Below are 24,055 nucleotides of genomic sequence, written 5' to 3'. Positions count from 1 at the left end.
CCTCCACTCCTCTCTCTAAAAGAAAAACAGTACAGACAAAACACAAACATTTAGAAATGAAGTAAGCAGAAGTATAATTCATCACTGCATGAAATCTTATAATAACAAGAAATATTTACCTTTCACATGCGAGGGTTTACATATTGCCCTCCCAACTCCTCTCCTCTCCGTGCCGTTGCATCTCCTCTCTTCTTTTCAATGTCCCTTTTCCTCATCTCTTCATGTCTCTTCTTCTCTAACTATTTCTCCTCTCTGCAAAAATAAATAGCAGACAAAAGTTAAAGTTAAAAACTTCAAACAATGACCTTCATAAATTTTAGATAAATAGATATTTACCTTTACCATGAGAGGGTTTTCATGTCATGTTGCCGCCTCCTCTCCTCCATCATCTCTCTAAATGAAAAACAGAAGACAAACAAATTGTAGTTTAAAATCAGGTAAACAGAAGTTTAAGTCATCACTGCAATGAATCTGATGATTACATGAAATATTTACCTTTTACATCAGAGAGTCTACATGACATATTGTCCTCCTCTCCTTTTTTTCTTGTTTAATTTTTTCCTCTCTTCTTTTTAAACTCATTTTCATCTTTTGATTTCTCTAATTGTTTCTCCTCTCTGTAAAATAAATGACAATCAAAAGAGAGTAACAGTTAAAAACTTCAAGTAATTAACTAAATAAAGAACTTCATAAAATCTGGCAATAACATTAGATAAATGGATATTTACCTTTTTACATGAGAGAGTTTACACATCACTTTGCCCTCCCACCTCCTCTCCTCCACTCCGATTTTTCTTCTCTCTTCAATTGTGTCTTCTCCTCTCCTCTTTCTAAAAAATCCAGACAAGTGGACGAGGGAATAAGAGTTACATTTTTGGTAAATAAATGTGGACAGATGGATTATTCATGTGTATCATTTAGACAATATGAAATAAACTGACGCTTTTCTTTTTGATGGAGATAGTTTACTCTTCATATTGCCCTCCACCTCCACCTCCACCTCCTCCGCTCCTCTCTCTAAAAGAAAAACAGAAAAGACAAAAAAACAAAATTTAGAGATGAGGTAAACAGAAGTATAAATCATCACTGTATGAAATCTGATAACTAGAAATATTTACCTTTCACATGCGAGGGTTCACATATTGCCCTCCCACCTCCTCTCCTCTCTTCTTTTTAATGTCTAGGAGAGGAGAGTCCAAGGATGCCGTTGGGGAGCCAAGTCGGGATCCGGATTGATGGCCAGGTGTGATGCCGCTGTGACAGGCCGGCGATGGGACCTTGTGGAGGACGACCTGTGGGATGATGGAGCGGCTGGAGACTGGAACAAGAAGCGCTGTCCAGTTGTCCTGCTCCATCTGAAGGTGGAAACAAAGTAAGTACAACCTTTAGTCCTCTTTTGTAAAATAAAATAAACCATAAAAATAAATGGCATGCATTAAATCATACTTAACACACAGTAAATTCTTATTTTTCTCTAATAACCAATTGATTTCTCAGCATGTATAATGTCAGAAATTAATAAAACAAATGAAAAAACAAACAAACAAACAACCCCCCCCCCCACCCACCCACCCACAAATATTCACATTTGAGGAGCTGGTACAAGTGACTTTTTGGGAACTTTTGCGCAGAAAATTATTTAGATAATTAATGTAGATAATTAATCGATGAACAATTAATTATCTGGCAATCCACTTATTGATTAAACAATTATTATTATTAATGCAAACGGTTTAATCTCACATTTCCAACGAAAAAAAAAAAAACCTCGTCAGTGACAGTGTCTGGTGGATGCTCAGGTGTGATGCGACTGACCGTCACATCTCACCCTGAGGTTTCACCCAATCGACATGGTGACGTCCGGACAGAAAAACACAGTTCAAGCTCATATTTAACTATAAAGAACTTTGTTGACTACTCCTCCCATACCTGTTCTCAAAAATTCTCTTGTATGTTCTCTTTTTAAACAAAATAAAAAAGCGTTCAAAACTAGAAACGTGGCCTAAACATGTGCACTAAATGACTATTATTTCTAAAGGTGTGTAAAGTCAAGTACCAGAATTTATTTGCGGAACGTGCACATGGCCATGCTTAGGGGTAAAAAACAAATGATTTTTTTCTTTTTTCTACTATATGCATATTTTATACAGTTTATTTTTTTTACAGCAACACACACACACACACACACACACACACACACACACATATATATATATATATATATATATATATATATACACACACACACACACACTACCCTTTTGAGATTTTTATTAACCTCAATGTGTGTAAGTTTTATGAATTGTTATTTATTTATTTATCTATAGACCTATTTATTGTTACATTTAATTTCTATTCATTTTAAATTGTCATATTAACATACTTCACTTTCTTTTACCTAACAGCCAGGGCATGGAGGTGTGGAGAAGTTTTATAATTCTACAGCTGCCTTACCTGTATCTGTGCTCCTCCTTTTAAACCTTTTAGTGTCATTTTTATTCACAGGGGATTTAAAGAGTTAATTATTCTCAGGTAAGTTTTGCAGTTATAAGGGGCGTGTTCTCTCTGTGATTTACATAGCTATACTCTATTTTACACCCTAATGGTATAAAATGGTATAAAAATAACACCTCGTGTTAATACAGAAAAAGTAAAAGTTGACTGCTGCCTGCGTTTTCCACCCGGAAGTATTTTATAGGTGCACACATTACAATGGCAGCATGTCAGATAAACAGCGATTCCGTTGAGGAAATAAATGATCCAGGAGCCGCTCCTTACGGCAACTTTATAAACTATTACACCTTTAATCCTCCGGAGAACCGCTTGAGTCTGATTCCAGCCACGCTCCTTCAGGATTTAGGTTACAGCGACGGCCACCAGACCACTCTGATCCTGGACGTGGGATGTAATTCAGGGGTAAGTGAGTCGGCGACATGTACTACCTACAGTTAAGCCCGAAATTATTCACACCCCTGTCAATTTTAAGGAGTTTTTGAGTTTTCTAATTTATGCAGTAGCTCTTCGCCCCAAAAACAACATTGACAGAAAATGCTGGAAAGCCTTCAGCCTTACACTATTTATTTTGGAATTACAACTTAAACTTTTTAAACAACGCAAAAAGAAAAAAAAAAAAAAAAACCCAACAAAACATTGTGTTCAAAATTATTCATACCCTGTTACAGTAATCAATTGCACAGCCTCTATTTGTAATAACAGCATCCAAACGATTCCTGTTAGTGGTCACAAGTTTACTACAAAAGTCCTTAGGAAGTTTTAACCACTCTTCCTTAGCAAAAGATTTAAGATCCTTGAGGTTGGAAGGCTTTGGCCGTATGTTTTAGATCGTTGTCCTGTTGATAAGTCCAACACCCCCCAGGTCCAGATTCTCAGCTGACTGCTTGATGTTTTCTTTGAGAATCTTGAGGGACTGCTCTTTTTTCATGATGTCTTCCACTTTAACTAAAGCATCACTTGCTGCAAAGCACCCCCAGAACATAAGCTTTCTTGGTCAACATCCATGGAGACCACCTTGATGTAATGTCTGCTGGAGTGTCTGCCTTGATATGCCTTGATGATTCACACCAGTTGAGCTCAGTTCTGCCAGAATAGCCTTTGTAGTAATTCTTAGACTGATCTGGATTTGTTGCTGAATCTTTCTAGCGAGCTGAGTTGACACTGTTGCCCTCCAACCCAATCCTTGGAGAGTTTTCACAGTGTTAAACTTTTTGACAATACTTTGTATGGTTGAAACTGGCACTTTAAATTGCTTGGCAGTTTTTTTGGTATCCTTTCTCTTACTTTTGGGCATCAATACTCCTTGCTTGCTAATTCCCACTGTGCTCTTTGGTCTTTGGCATGATAGCTCCTGTGTTGATTCCAAAATGGCTGACAAACTTATATAGGGCAGAAAACTGGTCTTGAACATTTGAGAAACATTTACAATGCTATTTAACATATTTCTGCCAAAGAAAACATAGTTTGTTGTAACATTTCATGGTTAGTTGTCATGATTACAAGAGATAAAATAAGATAAGATTCTCCTTTATTAGTCCCACACAATTTACATTGTTACAGTAGGACCTGCGATACCTCTCCTTCACACACTTTGGGTGAAGCAGCCTATCGCTGAAGGAGCTGCTCAGTGCTGTCAGACTGTCCTGCATGGGGTGGAACTTGTTGTCTATAAGGGATGATAACTTTTGCCATCCTCCTCCTCTCTCCCACCACTTCCACCGGGTCAAGAGGGCACCCCAGGACAGAGCTGGCCCTCTTGATCAAAACACAGCGTCCCTGTGTGGCTGTTTTGATCAAGAAGGGTATGAATACATTTGGACGTAGTGATTTTTTGTTATCACACTCTAAAAGATGTTTATTTGTGTAGTAATTCAAAATTAAATGGTATGTGGCTGTAGACCTTCTTATATGACTTGGACTTAGACAGACTTTTATTGTCATTCAGTATACAGCAAGTGTATACAGAACAAAATTTCGTTTGCATAGGTCTCAGTTTTCCAGTTTCAGTGCAGTGCAAATGTATATGCAAAAATTCTGCAATCAGAATTGGAATGGGAATATATATACATAAATCTTAAATGTGTACAGCAGGATTTACAGCAGTATAGATTAAATATTAAATATTTGAATATGAGTCCAGCAGCTCTGAGTATATACAGACAGAAGTGAATTTTTATTTTTTATTTTCTTTTGTTTAAAAGTCTGATGGCTTGGGGGACAAAGCTGTTATAGAACCTGGTGGTCCTACACCGAATGCTGCGGAACCTCTTTCCAGAGGCCAGCAGGGTAAACAGTCCATGATGGTGGTGAGAGGAGTCACTGCAGATCTTCCTGGTCCGCGACACGCAGCGGTTCTGTGCAACGTCCTGGATGGAGGGGAGAGAAGTCCCAATGATTCTCTCTGCTGTCCTCACCACTCTCCTTACATCCTTCCAGTCTGAGGCACTACAGCCTCCACACCACACAGAGATACAGCTGGTCAGGATGCTCTCTATGGTGCTTCTGTAGAATGTAGTGAAGATGGGTGGGGGCAGGTGGGCTTGTCTCATCCTCCGCAGGAAGTACATCCACTGCTGTGCCCTCTTCACCAGTGATGCAGTGTTTACGGACCAGGTGAGGTCGTCTGTGATGTGCACCCCCAGGAACTTTGTGCTGCTGACCACCTCCACGGTTTTGTTGTTGATGAGTACTAGAGCATGGCTGGGCTGGTTCTTCCTGAAGGGGTCCCAGTTTGTCTACCAGGTGTTGTGGGATGATGGTGTTGAAGTTGAAGATGGTATAATCAACCTGTCCCATTTGTTTTGTGGAGAGCTACTGTATAGATTAGAAAAATCAAAAACTCCATAAAATTGACAGGGGTATGAATAATTTTGGGTTTAACTGTACCTAAACTGGTTTTATAGCTTTCAAATTGACTTCTCAAGGTGTTTTAATCTAAATTGAACCTTTTTTGTTAAAAAAAAATTATACAAAATATTACAAATTCACATTTTGAAAATAGGTGTGGAATGGCTGTCTCATTTTTGTGAAGCTTATTTTTCTTCAGATTAGGTTTATGTATGGTAACCCAGTATAACATGTATGACATCTCTGGGAATCATTTTAGAATCTTCATATGTCAAATTGATGGACTGTCCTCTAAATTACTGTGGTGTTCTTTTTATTTCTCTCTGTGAATGACAGGACCTGAGTGTAGCCTTTTATAGGCACCTGGTGCAGGAGCCTGTGTGCGGAGGAGAGTCAGACAGGTTCAAAGTTCATCTCCTGGGCTTCGATCTGGACGAGGCTCTCATTCAGAGGGCTCAGCAGACCAACCCTCTGCCCAGCAGCATCTCCTTCATCCCCCTGGACATCACTACAGATGCTGACCGGCTTCAGGATTACCTCAACCAGCACGGCTGCTCCCGCTTCCACCTGTGTTTGTGCCTGGCTGTCACCATGTGGGTCCATTTAAACCACGGAGACTCTGGCCTGCTGCAGCTACTCTCTCGCCTGGCCTCCATTAGCCAGTACCTCCTGTTGGAGGCCCAGCCCTGGAAGTGTTACCGCTCTGCGGCCCGCCGGCTGAGGAAACTTGGCCGCTCAGACTTTGACCACTTCAAGACACTGAAGATTCGCGGGGACATAGCAGAGCACGCCAGGATGCACCTGGAGAGAGACTGTGGCATGGAGCTCATGCAGAGCTTTGGCAGCACCACGTGGGACCGAAAACTGCTGCTCTTCAGAAGGAGATGAGACGGAGTGACAGTGTCCTGCTACACAGGAGCTGCAGGTAGATGATCAGAAAGACAAAACCAAATAGACACGTGTGGAGAATGGGAGGAAATAGGATTGAATTAGTTGATTAACATTACTCAGTATCTGGATAATCAATTTATTGTAAAATAATGTTCAAAGCAAAAAGGTCAAAGATCCACTAGTTCCAGCTTCTGAAATACTCAATTTTTCTAATTTATTTTTGTCTTAAGTGTATTCTTAGGTTTTGTGCTCTTGGTTTGGCATGTTATTGGTCCAGCTATTAGCAGATTGTTCTAATTTGTAACAATTAGGGCAGCAGCTTGCAATTTTGTAGTCTCTGTGTCACAAAGTAGTGAAAAATATCTAGTTTTCAAGAGCCTGAGGTGACGTCTTGTCTGACCAACAGCCCAAAACCCAAAGATATTCAGTCTGTACTGATTGCAGCTTGAGGAAAGGAGAACTGGTCACTGTAGCACATTTAAATTTAGATGTTGTGGCTGAACCTTGTAATACATTTTGTCGTCCATTTAAAAAAAAAAAAAAAAAACAGTTAACTGTAATTTATCTGCCCTAAACTGTGATAGTTTGTAGTAATTAAAATATTTGCCCAGCTACAGAACTGCTACATTTTATAATATGCAATCAGTGTCATGCTTTTTGAATGATAAAGCATAATTTTTCATTATGAAGCAGTTATTCCCTTCTGTATCAGAGCTGAGTGAACCATAGTAGTTCAATAATACAAAACCAGAAAACAAAAACTTAAGCACAGCATCTAATTTTCATCATTTTAATTACAGAATACTAAAAATAACATTACATAAAATGTCTTTTTAAAAGAAACCATTGAATATTACAAAGGTTGTAAATTTTGTAAAGTTAGGATATAAAATCTTTGAACAGTGGTGCATAATTGAAAAGAAAAATAATTTTCATAAAATGTATATATTAACTGTTCTACTACATAAAAAATGAGATGGACACAAATTGCAGACAGATGAGATGAGCAGACACCGCCATTAACGCAGTGATCTCTCCTTTCGAAGGAAGAAAGACTTTTGAGATGCACAGCACACACCACAATCAGCTTAAGTTCTCAAGTTATGTCTATGTTCAAAAAAAAAAAAAAAGAGGTGGGAGGTGGGGTTACCATTTACAACAGAGGAGAACAAACAAGCTCAAGAGACTACAAAAAGTGACTTGGTGACTGCTCCCAATATTCACACATCTCAATGGGTCATAACCCGACTAAACTGGCCTTGGTTTCATTAACACATACCTTTCCACAGGTTTAAGCTGTACAAAGATGAGTAGCAACATTTTTGAGACACCTCATACTTAAATCATTCCACCAAGACAGGGAAATAATGGTCAGCTGTCTTTCAGTCTCCTAACACAGCCATTCCTATATACTACTGTACAACTGGTCGGTCAGATCCACTGAAAGCTACCATGGTCACATAATTCACGTCAGGAGGTCAACCTTAAGGAACTGGAATAGACTATACACAAAGGGAGGGTGGGTGGGGTGGGTTCATGCATAATCCAACAGTGTGCTAGCTTTCTTCCTCCTCTCTCTAAGTTTTACGTCACCCTGTGGTACATCATCGTGAGCCCTTGTTAAGATGTTTCAGTCAACACCACAGAATCACTCAAGAAATAGAATCACCAATCAACAACATTCAGAGCCTGTTTGAACCGCAGATGTCCCTCTACATGTATGACACACTGGCCAGTCATGTCCACACAGAGGTATTTCATTTATTTGTCTCCTGCCGTTTTGGGAAACGCGTTGTGTCACATTTTTGGTAAACAGACACAGATTTTTGTAGAAGGGGAGGAGGGCAATTAACAGTTCATTAAGGTGTTTTTAGAAATGTCAAAGATATGGTTTTAATCAAGAGTTATGCTGAGTGGCAGAATCAGCTTCTTCTGTGCAGTAGTAGTGGTTTCAGTGGCCCATGAAGCCCAGGTGGAGAAATGCAAAGAGAAAGAGTGAAGTAGAGAAGGTAGAAGGGGAAACAGACAACAACCCAGAGGACATCTCAGAAGACAGAGGACGTCTGAGACAAGAGGCATTTGGGAGGAAATGAGGCGAGAGACACCAGCAGAGCTACGTGGGTTTGGCTGGTCCGTTGCTCAGACAGCTGTAGTTTTTTTTTTTTTTTCTTTTTTTCACCAGGGATCCAGGAGCTGCTGCTTATCATTGTAAGCTGATAATGCTGTTTAGGTTCAGATGAGTCCCCCTGAGTTAGTGCACACATCAGAGTCAGGCAGGCCTCGCCCGCTTGTTCGTTAAGAAATCCTCAAAAAGAAGCAATAAGGAATAAAAAAAAAAAAAAAAAAAAAATCAATTCATCAAATTCATATCAAGCTTACAGTTAGCTTTGGAGAAAGAAAGCCCGTTGTAGTTTTACAAGTCCATGACTGGGGAAAGACTGAGTCAATGTTGTTAGTGTGGAGCGTGACAAAAAGTTCAGGCGAAAAATATGGCAGCTTCCACAAAGTAGTGCCACCAGCCTCTGAGTCCTGCTCATTTCCTGAAAACTCTGAAAAGTATGCATTTTTTTGTTGTTGTGATGTAATGTGCGCTATGTAGTGCCCAACCAGAGACTGGGTTTGTTTGAGCATGCTCATACTTTTATACTGAAATCTGAACATCTGACATGATTCTCAAGTGGTCGTTGGTGCAGGTCTGCCCAGCAGGCGAGTGGTTGGGGGGGGGGTCTGGTTGGGTGCTGGTGTTGCAGGTTATACTGACTGCACGTCAGTCAGACAGACAGGTAGGTAGACAGGCAGGTGAGCTGTTAACTGGAGGTGGGCGCTGAGGCTAGATCAAAGGAGCCGTGTCCATCAGGGCTTTGTTGGGGTCCAGGCTGGCAAAGAAGCGGACGTCCCGGTCCTTGTCGGACTGCAAAGCCATGACAGTCTCCTCCAGCTCGTCAGAGTAGGCGCAACCTGGCTCCTTGAAGTACGCTGTGAATCAAGTACATGACTCTGTTAGTTAAAGTAAAAAAAAAAAAAAAAAACATAAAACAAGCTACAGCAAGAGAAAAGGGGGCAAAGCATGAAATAACACAATATTCCTCTTAAAAATGAAAAATCACTTTCTTGCCCAGAGTTTGATGAGACAACTGATACTGCTCTCATGACTGTGTGTTAAGTATGAACCTAGAACTAGAAGTAGATTAGCTTTTCTTAGCATAAAGACCAGAGGCACAGGGAAACACGTACCAACAAATCTGAGCGTAATACCCATAGTGTAACTATTACTCTACATCAGTCGCAAAGTTCATTGGTATTTTACCTTTTTCCATGACACTCTGTCGCAGAGCCTTGGCCACCAGCACACGGACATTAGCCACTGGGTCTGAGGACAGGCTGAGCAGGCTGGGCAGGAGATGCTGGCTGAACTGCTCCATGGGCATACAGTCCTCCTCCACTATGGCCTGAAATATAAGGAAACATTAAAGAATGTCACTCAGATGGGCTGGTGTGACTGGCAACTATTTTCACGCATGCTAGAATAGATAAAAATCATCTCATCAAACAGAGAAGTTGTCAAACAGGCTCATGAACAGTGTCTTCCACAGTCATGTTTTTATCTGTCATCAGGTTGTCTAATGTGGTTATTGCATAAAGTAACAGTCAGTTGCATTTTGTCTGTACTTATATACTGTACTGTATTTAGCAATACCATAGGATAGCATCGAGAATCACCCAAAAAACAAAATCAACTTTTACTTGTGACAAGGGTTAGGGTTTAAATCCAGAACCTTAAACCTCAAATTTTTTTAGTAAGAAATTCAGTGGAAATGGAATTTCAAGATCTATAAATGAATATTTAATTAGTGTGACTTTATGTATATTTGCCAGCAGTAGCTTGGACAACAATCAGACAGCTGTCTGTAGAGTTGAAGAACAGGAAGGGCAACGATGCAGGAGCCACTGTTCTACTATTACGTGCAAAAGAAGCCAGATATACACAACATACCTGGCAGATGAAGGCAAAGGCCTGCCTCCCCACCCACTTAGGACAGTGGCAGAACCTGACGGTGAGCTCGTTGATAAAGTTCAGGCCTAGATCATCAGCACCACATGCATACAGCTTTTGGAGAATCTCTACAACCTGAAAAAAACAACATATCAGCAGTTTACAAATGTAGGTGTATTAGACCTGTGAAAAGGGGTAAAATTGCTGTTAAATTTGCCTTCAAAGTTGTTGGCAATTTGACTCTGAACCTGATGTACATTTTTCAGACACTGGGATTGTTCGTGCAGTCTGTCTAAACAAAATATAAGCAAAAATATGAGATAAGATGGTGAGATTCTGTCTGCAGTAGGTACAGTGAAAGCTGCATTGACTGGAAACTTTACCCTGCATTTAAAGGAATAACATTTTAGTAAATATGCTTTTTGTCTTTATTGGCAAGAGTTTGTTGAGAAGATACAATTGGCAGTAAATATGAAGCTAATGCCAGCAGTCTGCTAGCTCAGCTCAGCATTAAGACTGGAAACAAGCAGCTAGCCTGGCTCTGTCCAAAGGTAACAAAATCTGCCTATCAACACCCCTTAAGCTCAGTAACTGCATCTCATTTGTTTAATCCATGCAGTGCAAAAAGTGTAAAAATGACATGTTGTGGTTTAATGGTTGGTAATGTGCCTGACTATTTCTTGGAGGGCTGAGGTATCTTCCTGGAGTCTGGGAGAATATAACACAAATCAAATAATGTGTTAATGTGTGAGTATTTCTTGTCAAGGAAACAAATAAGAGGGTTGAACAAAACGACAGTGTTCCTTAAACAAATGAGAACTCAGCAGTTGTACAAGTGCCCTCTAAGTGACTAGGTAACTACTTTCTGGTGTCCTTGAAGCCAAGATAAGATAATCAAATACAGCCATCTGTCAGGGCATTACTTATCTCCTAACAACATGTACTGAACATCATCCATTAGTGGGATTCATTTCCCTTTTGTTTCATTTCCTTTAGATTTTCCAGTGTTTTTGCCAATTCCAACCATCTGTCAAAAACTGCTAACGTTTTTCCTCACCAGATGTAACCTACACCAACAAAACAAACCAAACTCAAATCATACAATCTACCGTAGAACTTACCAGTTTGTATGAGATCCACCTGACCTCTGAGACTTTGTCTGAGCACAGTGTGAGTGCTATCTGTCTGAGGTAGTCATACACATCGTAGTGGCTGTACAACTCTATGATCAAGATCAGCTGCCTGGAAGGAGACAGACAGGGAGAGCACGAAGTTTACTAGTGGTTTGACTAGTATGATACAGTAAATACAAACACCCAAAATGAAATAAACCACAATTTAAAATAGGCTATTGTGGACAGAAGTTAACAAATTAACTCTTAAGTTGATACTAACTGACAGTAAATTGACTGCAGAATCAAATCTAACCAATACACAATGTTACAGGAGAGGAATTCAGCCCTGCCCTACAATCTTTGAGTAGGACACTGATTGGAAGTCAGTCTGGGTAAGACTGTCCAGTCTAAAAATACAAATGTAATTATTTTCAAATTCCTTCCTGACTGAAAGAGAAAAAGGAGACACATACTCTGCCAGCTCGTATCTGAATCTCCAGTTGCGACTGTTGTCCGTCACCATGAATTCCTGCAGCTGGTACAGATATTCTCTCCTCTTGTCTGCGTGCAGCAGCTGCAAAAGAATATGAACCAGCTTAGTTAGTCTTCATTAAATCAGAACAGAGCTATCATTTCACCCTTTTTGATATAAGTAACAGTCAATCTTAAGCGTAATATGGCAAAACAAAATATTTTTGTGCTCTCTGATCTTGAAACAGTATGAAAAACAACTAATCTCTGTCTCAAAAAGTGTGATCACATTTGGACTGGCAATAGATCAATTGATAACTCTTACCTTGAGGAAGTCATAAAGGTGTTTGAGCACGCCAATGCGGACCTCATCCAGGTCTTTGAGGAAGCCATTGAAGATGGGGACCAGATCGGCCGCCGTCAGCTGGTCTCCCAGGATGACTGCCAGCTCGTGGATGGAGAAAGCCAGTGTGCGCCGCACCTTCCACTAAAATGGGGGGGATGACACAATGGGATTATAGTTTCAGCAATGTACAAGCAAGTGTAAAATACAAATAAAAAATCCTATTAAATTGCTTTTTAAAACAGCATAACAATGTCTTATTGTATTTGTAATTATTGATTAGGCTGTAGAATCAATAAGTAAAATAAATAATTGAGGAAAAGGTCATTTATGTGAATCCCTTAGTGGCTGGCAGCGGTCCAGTGTTGTCAAGCTAACAGTGACAGTCAGTGCTGTGATGACGTAATGATGAACAGTGTGAGTAAGTGCTGTCACACTGCCACTGCTGCTTTTCGAGGAGAGGCAACACTTCACTTTGTACATTTCCCTTTCTTGCTCACATTCTTAAGTAATGCAGTTACACAACAAGAGTCATGTTGAGTCCACTTTACACAGTTCAACTTTTGAGTTGTTCAAAAAACACTCATGACAATCATGAGAGAAGTGTGGTGAAATACCAAGTCAAATTAAAGACCAAATTTCCACAACGTGACTGCTGCTACATAGATTCACCACAGGGTCCTTCAGTAAAACACAGAACTCAGCTGCTCCTGCTGTTTGTTTTTTATTGGGCTTCTGGCTTTGGTTTCTTGTAAGACAACAAAATCCTGGAACACTGGACTAGACAGACAACACTAGACTTTCATCTTATCATTACATGGGCTGTGACTATATAACTAAAATCTTCTACTGGCAGAAACCACAAACCAGATATTTTAAAACAAACTTTACTTACAGCAATCATTCTGTCACTATATGGCTTATATTTTTCATGCAGTTGAAACAGCAACCCCTTTGCCCTCAAGGTTTCCCATTTCTCTGCTTACCTGCACATCAGTAGCTAGGGTTTCATATGTGTCCTTGAGGCAGTGCCAGTTCTGTCGCCCCAGAGTAAGAGCAACTCCCGGCAGGCTGAAGGCACAGTGTTTGGCTATCTCAGTATCCACCGTCTGGGCCCGAGCTGGGTCAGTCATAGAGAGGTACTGATCCAACAGCTGCTGGGGGATGACATTCTGGAGACACAAGATTAAAGAGTTTTATGACCAAAGAGGAAGTGGGATGCACAGTGAGAAGGTATTTTAGCAATACATGGCTGAGATGATCAATATCAACAGTAAGAAGCAGATCAATATTTCCAGGGTGTGTGAGAGCAGTGCTGACTGACCTGGATCTTAGGCTTATCCTCATACACAGGACTGTGAGCTGAGTCTTCCTTTCCCTCCTCTTCTACACTCTCAATCAGTTCAGACTCCTGAGGAGAATACAAACATCCACACAGACAATTAGGGAACAAGCAAGCACAGCACAAATTGAAGACATTAACTTTTGACCATTCTTCAATTTATTTTCTGTAGACACACAAGACCTTTCCTAAAGCTAGAATTATAGCGATGGAGTTACTTTACCGTTACTGTAGCTGCCTTGCATCTATTAAAAAAAATAATAATAATAACTTAACTACACACTGGGGCTATGGAGATTCCCAAGTGGGGATGTCAAAACTTTGACATCAACTTATGTTTTCTCCTCAAAACTTCTGACACTGGTGGACACAGTTTAGAGTAAAGACAACATTAAGGAAGACGATGGTAAGGAAGGCTCAGTAATGTTCTTCTGTTCACAGTAACCGCCATGCTCTTTCACAGTGAATGACACAGTGTGAATAGCTAGCACAGCCATATTGAACCACTTAGAACAAGTAACAGTGACACACAATATTTCGTGCAGATGCACATGTTTACTGAGAAAACCTGAAAATGCAAAGATCAATCTTAGAATTTTAAAAATTCTTATCAGATATGTACAATAAAAATTGTAATTGACTGGAAAATCCATTTTCTAAAATCCAGTCCTAGTTGCCAGCCATCTGTCAGTCAAATTGGATGAAACTGTACCCACGCACATTTTCAGGAGTATTAAAGCATGAGATGACCTAATGATGTATGATCTATCCTTCTAGTACTGTGGTGGTGCTATCAAAAGGGGGAAATCCTATGCCTCAGTTGCATACAGCAGAACTCAAGTTAACCCCTTGCATGAAGTATAATTCCAGCTTAAGTTCAGTACATGTATGTAGCTACTGAGTATATATCTGTTCAGCGATCTAATATAGAAGAGGTGAATCGACACACTGCTAAAATCTGAATAGTCTCATACTAGAGCAGGGGAGTCAGGAGGAGACTCTTCCTGATCTTCCAGGGGCTCCGTCTGCGTCTCTTCATCTCCTTGCTCCTGGACGGGGCTGGACTCAGAAGCTGGAGGAGTTTCCGGCATTTGCTCCTCCTCTGCGGGGCTCTCCTCGCTCTCTGACTGAACCTCCACAGATTTGCTCTCCACAGAAGGGCTCTCAGCACTGCTCTCAGGCTGCACCTCTGACATGGGATCAGTCGGGCTGTTGTCTGTTGGGCTGTTATCTGACGGGCTGTCGAGCTGGGCTGCCTTCAGAGCGGCTGATAACACCTGGACTTGAGCTGGAGGTAAACCACACATGCACAGCTCAATCTATGTGCCAATACAGTGCCAAAATAAATATAGTGACAGCAGATGATCAAATATAATTGATAAACATTCTGGCTCTGTATACTCACCTTGTACATCAGGGTCATCCATGTGTGGCTGCAAACAGTCCAAAACCTTTTGGATCTGGTCACTGGTAGCTTTGCCATGACTGGACTTGGAATCAGGACAATTATCTTCAGGTTCTTTGTCCTCCTCCTCCTGCTCCTCCTCCTTTTCATTATTTTCTTCTTTCTCTGTCACTTCCTCTGATGTTTGACAACTTAGCATCTCCAGTTCCCCACTGATGTCTGGTAAAGGAGACCTCCAGTAGTGGAAAGAATTAAAGTTCTCATCCGTCTGCTCCATCTCCTTTGTGTTTTTAGCGTTGTTTGTGGTTGTAGGGCTGACACTGCTGATTGAGACAGTATGGGTGAAACCGTCGTGCAAATCCCCAAGAACAGAAGTGTGGTTGTCATCGAAGTTGTGCAGGTCCTCGTTGTCCGTTGTTGACACATGCTCTGGGGACGGTGTGGCACGGCCGTCCTGGTTGGGAGGTGTGTGAGCAATGGTTCTTTCTGTGTGGCAACTGCCGATGTCGGAGCAGTTCAGTGAGTTTAGAGAGCAGTCACTGAAATGGAGGTAAAAAAAATTTATAGGAACACTTCTGTACAAGAAAGCCTCTTTGTAAATGTTATGCACTACCCCCCAAAAAACTGTTATATTTTTCCTACATCAGAGTCAAAATTGGTGAAAAAGATTGAAGGGAAATGCATATGGAACTGCAGATAAACTTTTACCCAAAAAGACAAAACTGGTCTGGCCTGATCAAGCCAGTGAATTATCTGACACAAACTCATACTTGTGTAGTGCCACAGCGTGTTAATATAATTACTATCTCAACCGATATATAGAGTTCACTAAGTAAAACTTATGTTACAATCTTCACCTAACTTTCACCTAAGATACACAAAAATAGAAAATCTAACATCATTATTTGTCTCTTTTAATGTCTGTTGTCGCAGCGGTGATGAGGGTCAGGGGGTCTTACCCTTCTGATGTACACCTGGGGACCTCTAGTAAGGCGCCGTCCTCTCTGAAGTGAAGGCCTGTGCTTGAAGGATTGGCAAAGGTGGAGATGAACCGTCCCAGAGACTGAAAGGCAGCCTGACGCACCTGGCAAGTGGAACAGTTTCATTGTGACCACAAAACGCACTAGGTGTTAGGCCAATTATCAAAATTTGGTTAGTCTTAATGTGTAGTAAGTTATTAGTGTGGAGCGCCATTTAAAGAGCTGTATCTAGCCAAAAATAGTACGCAGATGAGGAACCACACAGTTCTCCTTATAGTAGACTGGGTGGGCAGAACAAACTGCCCACAGAGAAATACATTTTGGCATGGCACTCATGGACATGAGTAGATGCAGACATTTATGTAAACAGCCACCTGAATACAGAAAGCATAAATGGGGCTTTAGTGTGCAGAGACTTTTAAAACCAAAATTGATAAGCTTCAAGCCTCAAGCCCCATTTTGCATTATTTTGGCATCCAGTTTGAAATTCTGCAAAATTGCCAGTTAACACCCATAACAGTTTTGGAGACTTTCTATTCTTTCATTCCATTCATTCCAATTTTAACATTTAACTTTACAGTGCTAAAAACTGTAATCTAAATAAAAAGTACACAGCTTCAGTTTCCGGAACAAGACGACGTATACAAAGCCAAGGAAAACAAGCTTTCTAGATTTCAGAGCTAAGCAACTATTTTCATCATAGTACAGAGGAAGTTACACATAAATGTGCTTGCAATTCTGTGCAATCATATGAATAAAGATGTTTCCAGTGTGAGTGTGTGTCTTACCCAGCGAGACTGGTCACTTATAAGGCTGATGAACAGGGGGGACAGTTTTGCGCGTCGCACCTCTGGAGAGGTGGAATTGGAGACCATCATGAAACACTCAGCACAGGCTTTTCTGATGCCCCACAGACTGTCTGAGCACAGATCGAAGAACTTGGGCATCTATGTTAAAAACAAAAACAAGTCAGCACAACTTAAAATAAGAAGTGACATGGGAGCAATTGAACACAGCACTAAGTGTGATGTGTTGTAGTGTTGTAGAAGTGTTGACTCAGAAAAAGCTTGAAGGACACTAATGTTTACCTTTCATATTACAGAATGACGTAAATGTAAATGTGTAAATATGTAATTTGTCTCGAGGGTCTCACCAGTAGTTTTTCTGTGGCCTCTTGACCCACAATAGAACAAAACTCTCCAAAATTTGCTGCACAGACCTGCAATACATAAATGACATAAACATAAAGTACAAGGACACAAAACTAAAGAGCCAAATTAATAACAAATAATTAAGTTACAATTATTTTTATTTTATGCCATTAGCCAAAAGACAAGAGAAGTACTGGTTTACAAGGAGTTTCGAGAGGATACTTGATCTAATAACACTAATATAAACACTATGGATTAAAAAACAGTTTTGGTGTCAAAGTTTCTTCTAGTGTGGCCATATAGTATTTCTGTAGGATATCTCTACTATACTCACTGCTGTATGCTCTGATTAAGATGGCCAGGGCCTAGCAACATGATCTGTGTGCATGTGTTTTTGTGCAACATCCTGTGGTTGTTTGCATTTTTACATGCATTATTTACGTGGGTAAATATTTACATGGGTAAATAATGAATGTACAAAACCTCTCCACCATTCTGGCATGCAGACTTTGATCAGAAAAATCAAACTAATCTGCAGTTATTTGATCATATTTGTGACTTTGTTTTTCATAACAAATGAAAATTTGTGAAAATGAAGAGATCACATTTCTTAGAGCTTGATTTCTTCTTACAAAAGATTTCTACCAGTATTTAAGTGTTCAAATCAGTAAAATCAAGATAAAATAAGATATACTTTATTTATCCCAAGTGTGGGAAATTTACAAATCATCACAGACCATCTGCACTGGCTTAATGCCTTTTGATGGATCACTGAAGTAAACAAGGTTTTGTATGTTTTACTGAGACTGCAGCCACAGATTAACAAGCAAAAATAGAGAAAAAAAAATTATTAAAAAAAATCAAAAAATGACATTCATTAAATTGAAAGGCTTAGCCTCGGAGGAAAAAAGAAGGGTACATGATGGTGGAAAAATGTCTTACAATTTATAAAACGCTAAATACTTATTCACAATGTTTGACCACCTTTGCTGCTCTTAAAAAATCCTTCCCCAGCCGGCACCAGTGACGCCAGAGAATTAACATTCCTCAGAAAACAACAGCATAGTGTGGACTAAGTTGATGTGCAAAACGGAATTAAGGCAAACTCTGCATGTGAGTTATTGAATTTATCCTCATGGAACACCCGTAACACAACTATATTCTCTCTCAAGTAAGGGTTGGCTATAGTCTGAAACAGAATATCTTGTGGGTTCATAATTATAAAGCAATTTCAGACTGTTAAAAGCATCTTGATTTTTAAGGTGGAGAAGATAATCGCAGTTTGGAGGTTGTTACCTTGCGGACTTGGAAGAGTCTGGCATCACTGCACAGTTCACAGAAACGTGGCAGAAGTAGATCCTCCACCGTATCTTTGCTCAACATGGTGACAACTTTACACATGATCTGTAAGAGGAGACGTATGGAGAGCATTTAGTGACACACAACTGTGACACAAAGACTATGCTTCAATTCTGAAAACTAGCTGAAGATTTGAACTGAAAAACTTTATGGAGAGCTAAAGAAATGTGCCACTGTGGAAAAGTAGTATTTTGAGGTAGTATTAAGAGTGTAGAGGAAGTGTGTGTGACTAATGTTTGTGAGTGGAATGTGAAAGTTATATAGGAGCTTATGTGTGTTTGAGGAGGCAGTTCCTGATTTGAGAAAACTTCATTTGAATTGGGTAAAGTGAATTTGTGAATGGCAAACCTCAAGATACAATATGAGAGAAAGTATAAATAATAAATCACATTTGAAGTCTGTGCATTAAATTCAAAATGATGCATTACAAATTCAATTTCTGAACTCATTTGTTTAATAAATGCATTATTTACACCTTGACAGTTCAATAACTCATTTTTCAATTTACGTAATTCAAAAACGATCTCTGCTGGCATTAGTCATACTTTATTAGGAGAGAGCCTGTTGACTTGATGAGATACAGGCACTGACTGATCACCATGAAGCAATAAAAGAAACCCACGGTGTCTCTTCGGCTGCATTCAACTCATACCGATTTAATAGCTAAGCCTTTATACTGTAAAGGCAGTCTGTCTAGTGCTGTGTGGTTTTAAAGCTATATATCATTCAAGCCTGTCACTGTGATTATGAACAAGAAGTTTTCACAAGTGGATTTTCTTACAGCAACAGCCTCTATTTTGTAGTCATCGTCACATCTGGGTTCTGTGAGGTCCAGCAGAACTGGACAAACTTTGGTCTCCATGTCAGCTTTAGAGATAAGCCCCTGCTCCAACAGAACGAGCAGTGCTGCCTGGCTCGTCTTCCGCACCTGGAAAAATGGATAAATCTGACTGGTTACTGTTTATGCTTTAATGCTTTACTTATTTTACTTAAAGGGGCTATTTGTGAGTTTTCTCTGCCACCAAATGTTAACATGCAAAAGGCTAAACTATGCCCTCTGAGCAGTGCTTGTCCTTCAGGTCAGCCTGGAAGCTACAATAAGTTGGTCTGGAAATAACTGGAAAATTTTAAACCTACCTGGTTATTTGGATCAGTAAGATACCGGACTACAATTGGTACCAAGTATCTTGAGAAAGCAGCTGGGAAGTTAGGCCGACTCTCGTGTAAAAACATGGCAATGTTGGGGACTTGCTCCATCAGTTCAGCTCGCACTGTGGGCTCTGAATACACACATCACATTATACGATTAATGAACAAAGATAAAATGTATGCATTAAAAGACAATAAGTGTATCATTTTCAACCCTGCAGAGATTAAATTATTCTTATTTAAAAATGCAAATATTAAATTGGAGCCTAATATAAAGCTGTGGTGGATTTATCTAGAGACATGACAACTTAACAGATAAACAAAAAAAATGCATCTACCTCCATCTTCTGACATTCTGGCAACTGTCTCCATGACACTGATAAAGTCATTTTCATTGTCACTGAATTCTCGAAGCACATCAAGCAGGCCACGAGCCACGATCTGCCTAGAAAGCAACAGGAGCTTCAAGTTAGTAGACTGCCTGCCAATACCTACGAGTGCTGAGTGCACACAGCGTTAACACAGTGCTGACAGAGCTGTCAAGTACATTACACGCACATGTACTTGGAAATGACAGGAGGGCTTGAACTCTGCAAAGCTGAACATTAAAAGCATGAAGACAGGAGCTGAACACATTTGTGTGGGGACAACAGGGCAGTATTAAATGTTTGCAGAAGAACTGTGATTAAACTATTCATAAACCACATATTGGGGAGTTTATCTTACAGGCTTTTACCATTTCTGAAGCAGAAAAACTACATTAAAATCCACACATTTATAAAGACAAAATATATACAAAATACACATGACACAAAAAATCCTTTAAACCCACCCAAAAAATCCTTTAAACCCATCGTAAATCATAAATAGGGACTACTACTGCTAACTTAATGCTATGTTCAGACAGACACTGTCCACCCAGGGCTCTACTTTAAGTCTTTTGGCATTCTTGCACTATAGAGTTAGCATAGATGTGTGATTAGTAAATACACAGGAATGCAGACAGTTGTCCAGATGACTATGAATAAACATGTCTGGGAATGATTCATAACTAAATATGATTAATACAATAAACACAAGAAAGAAGTCAAATAATGACATATTGTGCACATTGCACCATTACTAATCTGAGTCACCAAGATTAGTATGGATTTCCTTGCGATTAGTGAACAATCTAACAACCAATCAGTCTTTCTTTTATCAATGCAAGTAATATGCTCTCTTGTTAAAAGGTTTAAACAGCATAAAAGACAGACAAAATCTGAACATTGTTAAGAAAGTCAAATTAATACTGAACAGTTCCGTAATACAGTTTAACTCTTTTAAAATGAAATTAAAAGATAATCTGAATATCTGACTACATCTTCTCATCAAGTGACATATCTTGCCATTTGACAGATGTTTCCTTGTTACCGTATTCCACTAGGTTGCAGATGTTTCCTTTCCTGCATAGATCGACTAGCAGTGACGTAAAAGTTTAACACGACCTTCAACACGAGGCCAGACCTACATTACTGCAGATACATTTGAAATCACAGTTTCTATGTCAAACCAGGTTCTATCACTGCAAAATCTGACTCATTCGCTTTCTGATAGGAAGCATGCAAAATAATCACTAACTGAGTTGGGTGGGCTTTGTATCGATGAAAGGTGACCGTGTTGAAAAAACAAAACTATGACAAGGCCAAGATCTAGAGCAGCGAAATAATTTGACTGATCTATAAAAATACATATTGCTTTTTATCATTTGTCAGTTTATTGTGAACTCTTTTGTCCCTGTAAGGATCCTGTAACAGCAGTCATCAGGCTGTTGGCAGCTTTACATTTGATCCTCTGAAGCTGTACAACATAGGTTATCATGGTGATCTACCACAGTTAAAAGTGTGCAGGTTTTGTGATCACAAAAAACAAGAGTTAAGCCCAAAAATACCCAGATAACCTGCTAATCTTGCTTCATGGTACAAGTCCCCTGAGTGTCTGATGTTAAGCATGTTGTCTGGTTTTGGGTGCTGCCTGAGCACAGAGCTCCACTTACCTGTTGAAAACATTCTCACTGAAGGCATATTTCTCTAGCCTCCCAAGAGGAGTAAGGTTGTCTTGTCCTGCATCGAGGAAGGCTGTGATGCGGATGCCGTCACACTCTGAACCATAGTCATCAAATCCAACTGTGGAATGGAGGGAAAGACTATTTTATAGTCACACAAGTTGTAACAATGTGTGAAACACATTTGTAATTCCTACAGAAACAACACTTATAATAAGGAAACTGACAGATGCACCACAGGAGTTTTGAGTCAGGCAAAATGTCAGAAATGAAGAGCCTTCAATGTGTGAATAAAGCAGAAAGGCTCAAGTCTAACTGTTTATTCCATTTAATGGTCAAACCATAAATACACACTTGCTTTGCAGTTGGATCTAAATGCTGTTTCATCACCCTGCAGACAACAGGGACTGCTGGTCTGTATAACGGCTAATAATAGCATGGCGTAAAACCCTGACACATTGTTGACAGCTTTAAATTTCACATGGGTGAATGGGGTTGCCCAGAAAGATGACGCTTCCATATATACCTCCCTACTGAAGGGTGGGAAAACAAAGTTCCACATACATTATATGCAATAAAGTAATCTTTCAATCCAGGTATTGTTTACTGTGGTTTTATAAACAAAGTAAAATAAGCAGAGTACTCACAGTCATCCAAATCATCATGGCCATCTTCAAAGTATAAAGATAGACCTGCAAGGATAAGGCAATTAGAGGGGTGGGGGTCCATGGTAGCAAACTTGTCATCAACATACCATCACTGTCTCTATACACCTCTCCACCCTACAAAATGAAAGGAGTTCTGGACTGACAGGTTTACAAGCTGCCAATTACTAAGAGGGACAAAGTCTCCTTCAGTAACATTGACAATAAATCACTGTGGTCATGCTGATAAACTGAAACCTCCTGCATTCAGAGGACATCTTCTGAGAAGTGATGTGTAAGGGGAAGAAATCAAAATGTCACAGAAAGTCATGAAACATTAGAGTAATGTTAAAACAATTTTATGTTTAACAATACTTTTCATTGTTGATTACTTGTGTGGTTATAAATTGTCAGAAAATAGTGAAAAATGACATTATTTTAGAATCATATTTGCCCTAAGACTAACATCAAAAAGTGTCATGATTTGTCTACCCAACAGTGCAAAACACGATGAGATATTCAGTTTACCATTACAGAAGATAAAGAAAAGTGGCTCACAATTCAGGAGTTGTGTCTGGCAAGAAAATTTTTGTTTGCAGTTGTAATAAAAGTCAATAAATAAGGGGGGAAAGTAAAAAATGCAATGCAAATATTGAAACAGAATTCTCCCAGAAATTTCCAGTTGGGCTTCCTACTACCATGCAGTCCAACGAGCAAGTAGTCTTGCTCAGAGGTGGTTCTCCTCGCCTTAATATGATATTTGTGTGATAAAATTTCAAAGCGATGCTACGAGTAAACTTTGTTTTATGATTTGTTTTCGGTACCAACCAGCCCTAGATACAGAACAATAGTGGGGTCGGGTAGTCAAAGGAAAAGCCCAGAAATAAGTCCCAGAAGAAGCATGTGGTGGGACGGCTAATGCCTGTGTTTACAGCTGGGCAAGCAAGGGAATGTGCTCCAAATATGAAAACAACTCCTATCTCTAAAAAGATATAATAAGCGTGGTGTTTCGTGAGTTGAGTAAATAACGTTACGGGTGGTTCAACAACACTCCCAAAGACCAGGTTGGCAAAGAACAACATCTCCCCTTTGTTATGGTATAAAGGAGGATTTGGTCAGCTTATGGCTGAAAATGACTTTAGCAACTCGGCTAACGTTAGCTAGGTCACCTCGCTAGCCTTTGCTATGACAACAGTTCGATAATAAACGTGGGTAAAGGCGTGCGATAGTGTCTAACTACAGAAGACATGTGTGGTTTAAAAAACAAACTGCACGTACTGAGACGTTATATGCTTAAATGTTGCCCCAGAGTCACCAATTTCGATACCGCTGAGGTAGCTTTCGTTAGCTAGCTGGCTAGCGGTGCTAAGTTTGCTAACACTGGCTTGTCCAGCCCTTTCGCTTGAGCTTGACGCTAACACTTTGCCTGGGAATAGCACAAATGTAGTGAAGCAGGAGCCATTATTTTAACTGTTACAATTCTGAAGTGAATAACACGGCTTTATAAGTGCCCACTCGGCGTCAAAGTACAGAAGAAAATACTATTTAAAAAGTGCCATTACCTGCCATCTTGAGTCTCGGCTCGGCTCTGTGGGGCCGCCGTCCCGGTGTGGGCTGTCACCGCCGCACAGCTGTCACTCAAACACGGCAGCAAACTACTTCCTGAAAGCACTTCCTGACGCTGGTATTCACCGGTGAACTGTCCTTTAAATAACTCAACCAATAAAGTGGTTTTTAGCTTGGGCACAAACTCGACATAACTGGGTGCAAAGAACAACCCGTGGGCTTTGTGTGTCTCCAAACACA

The 24,055-nt window shown here is 40.0% G+C and overlaps 2 protein-coding genes across 3 annotated transcripts; one reads left to right on the top strand and one right to left on the bottom strand.

The window, feature by feature from the left end:
• The first annotated feature begins 2,671 nt into the window (after positions 1 to 2,671).
• Positions 2,672 to 16,003, top strand: LOC108873554 (pre-miRNA 5'-monophosphate methyltransferase). 2 transcript variants are annotated; one of them, XM_018661809.2, is made up of 3 exons: positions 2,672 to 2,916; positions 5,698 to 6,286; positions 15,856 to 16,003. In XM_018661809.2, the coding sequence occupies exons 1-2, from the start codon at positions 2,713 to 2,715 to the stop codon at positions 6,247 to 6,249; spliced, it is 756 nt and encodes a 251-aa protein (XP_018517325.1). In that variant the 5' UTR covers positions 2,672 to 2,712; the 3' UTR covers positions 6,250 to 6,286; positions 15,856 to 16,003. The 2 variants fall into 2 exon arrangements, with proteins under 2 accessions (XP_018517325.1, XP_018517324.1); XM_018661808.2 differs by lacking the exon at positions 15,856 to 16,003 and having other exon boundaries at positions 2,673 to 2,916; positions 5,698 to 8,602.
• Positions 7,029 to 24,027, bottom strand: ppp4r1l (protein phosphatase 4, regulatory subunit 1-like). Its single transcript, XM_018661807.2, has 20 exons — positions 23,812 to 24,027; positions 22,253 to 22,297; positions 21,597 to 21,726; positions 19,900 to 20,006; positions 19,550 to 19,692; positions 19,194 to 19,340; positions 18,350 to 18,457; positions 17,056 to 17,121; positions 16,691 to 16,849; positions 15,882 to 16,006; positions 14,923 to 15,461; positions 14,492 to 14,805; positions 13,500 to 13,586; positions 13,162 to 13,347; positions 12,158 to 12,319; positions 11,835 to 11,935; positions 11,368 to 11,488; positions 10,247 to 10,381; positions 9,560 to 9,701; positions 7,029 to 9,228 (listed from the first exon to the last, which is right to left on the bottom strand). Exons 1-20 carry the CDS (start codon positions 23,816 to 23,818, stop codon positions 9,083 to 9,085), a joined length of 2,970 nt encoding a protein of 989 aa, XP_018517323.1. The 5' UTR covers positions 23,819 to 24,027; the 3' UTR covers positions 7,029 to 9,082.
• Positions 24,028 to 24,055: the final 28 nt, after the last annotated feature.

Source organism: Lates calcarifer, linkage group LG12 (assembly GCF_001640805.2).
Source record: "Lates calcarifer isolate ASB-BC8 linkage group LG12, TLL_Latcal_v3, whole genome shotgun sequence".
NCBI lineage: Eukaryota > Metazoa > Chordata > Actinopteri > Centropomidae > Lates > Lates calcarifer.
This window is presented reverse-complemented; position numbering and strand designations above follow the sequence as displayed.

What these genes read in the sequence shown, in the direction of transcription:
- ppp4r1l (XM_018661807.2), bottom strand. An exon ending in CCCTAGCTACTGATGTGCAG is followed by an intron (nt 12,320 to 13,161) that starts GTAAGCAGAGAA and finishes CCCCCATTTTAG; the next exon opens with TGGAAGGTGCGGCGCACACT. An exon ending in TTCAGATACGAGCTGGCAGA is followed by an intron (nt 11,489 to 11,834) that starts GTATGTGTCTCC and finishes GTCTCCTTCCAG; the next exon opens with GCAGCTGATCTTGATCATAG.
- LOC108873554 (XM_018661809.2), top strand. Translation starts at nt 2,713, where the DNA reads ATGGCAGCATGTCAGATAAACAGCGATTCCGTTGAGGAAATAAATGAT. An exon ending in ACGTGGGATGTAATTCAGGG is followed by an intron (nt 2,917 to 5,697) that starts GTAAGTGAGTCG and finishes TGTGAATGACAG; the next exon opens with GACCTGAGTGTAGCCTTTTA.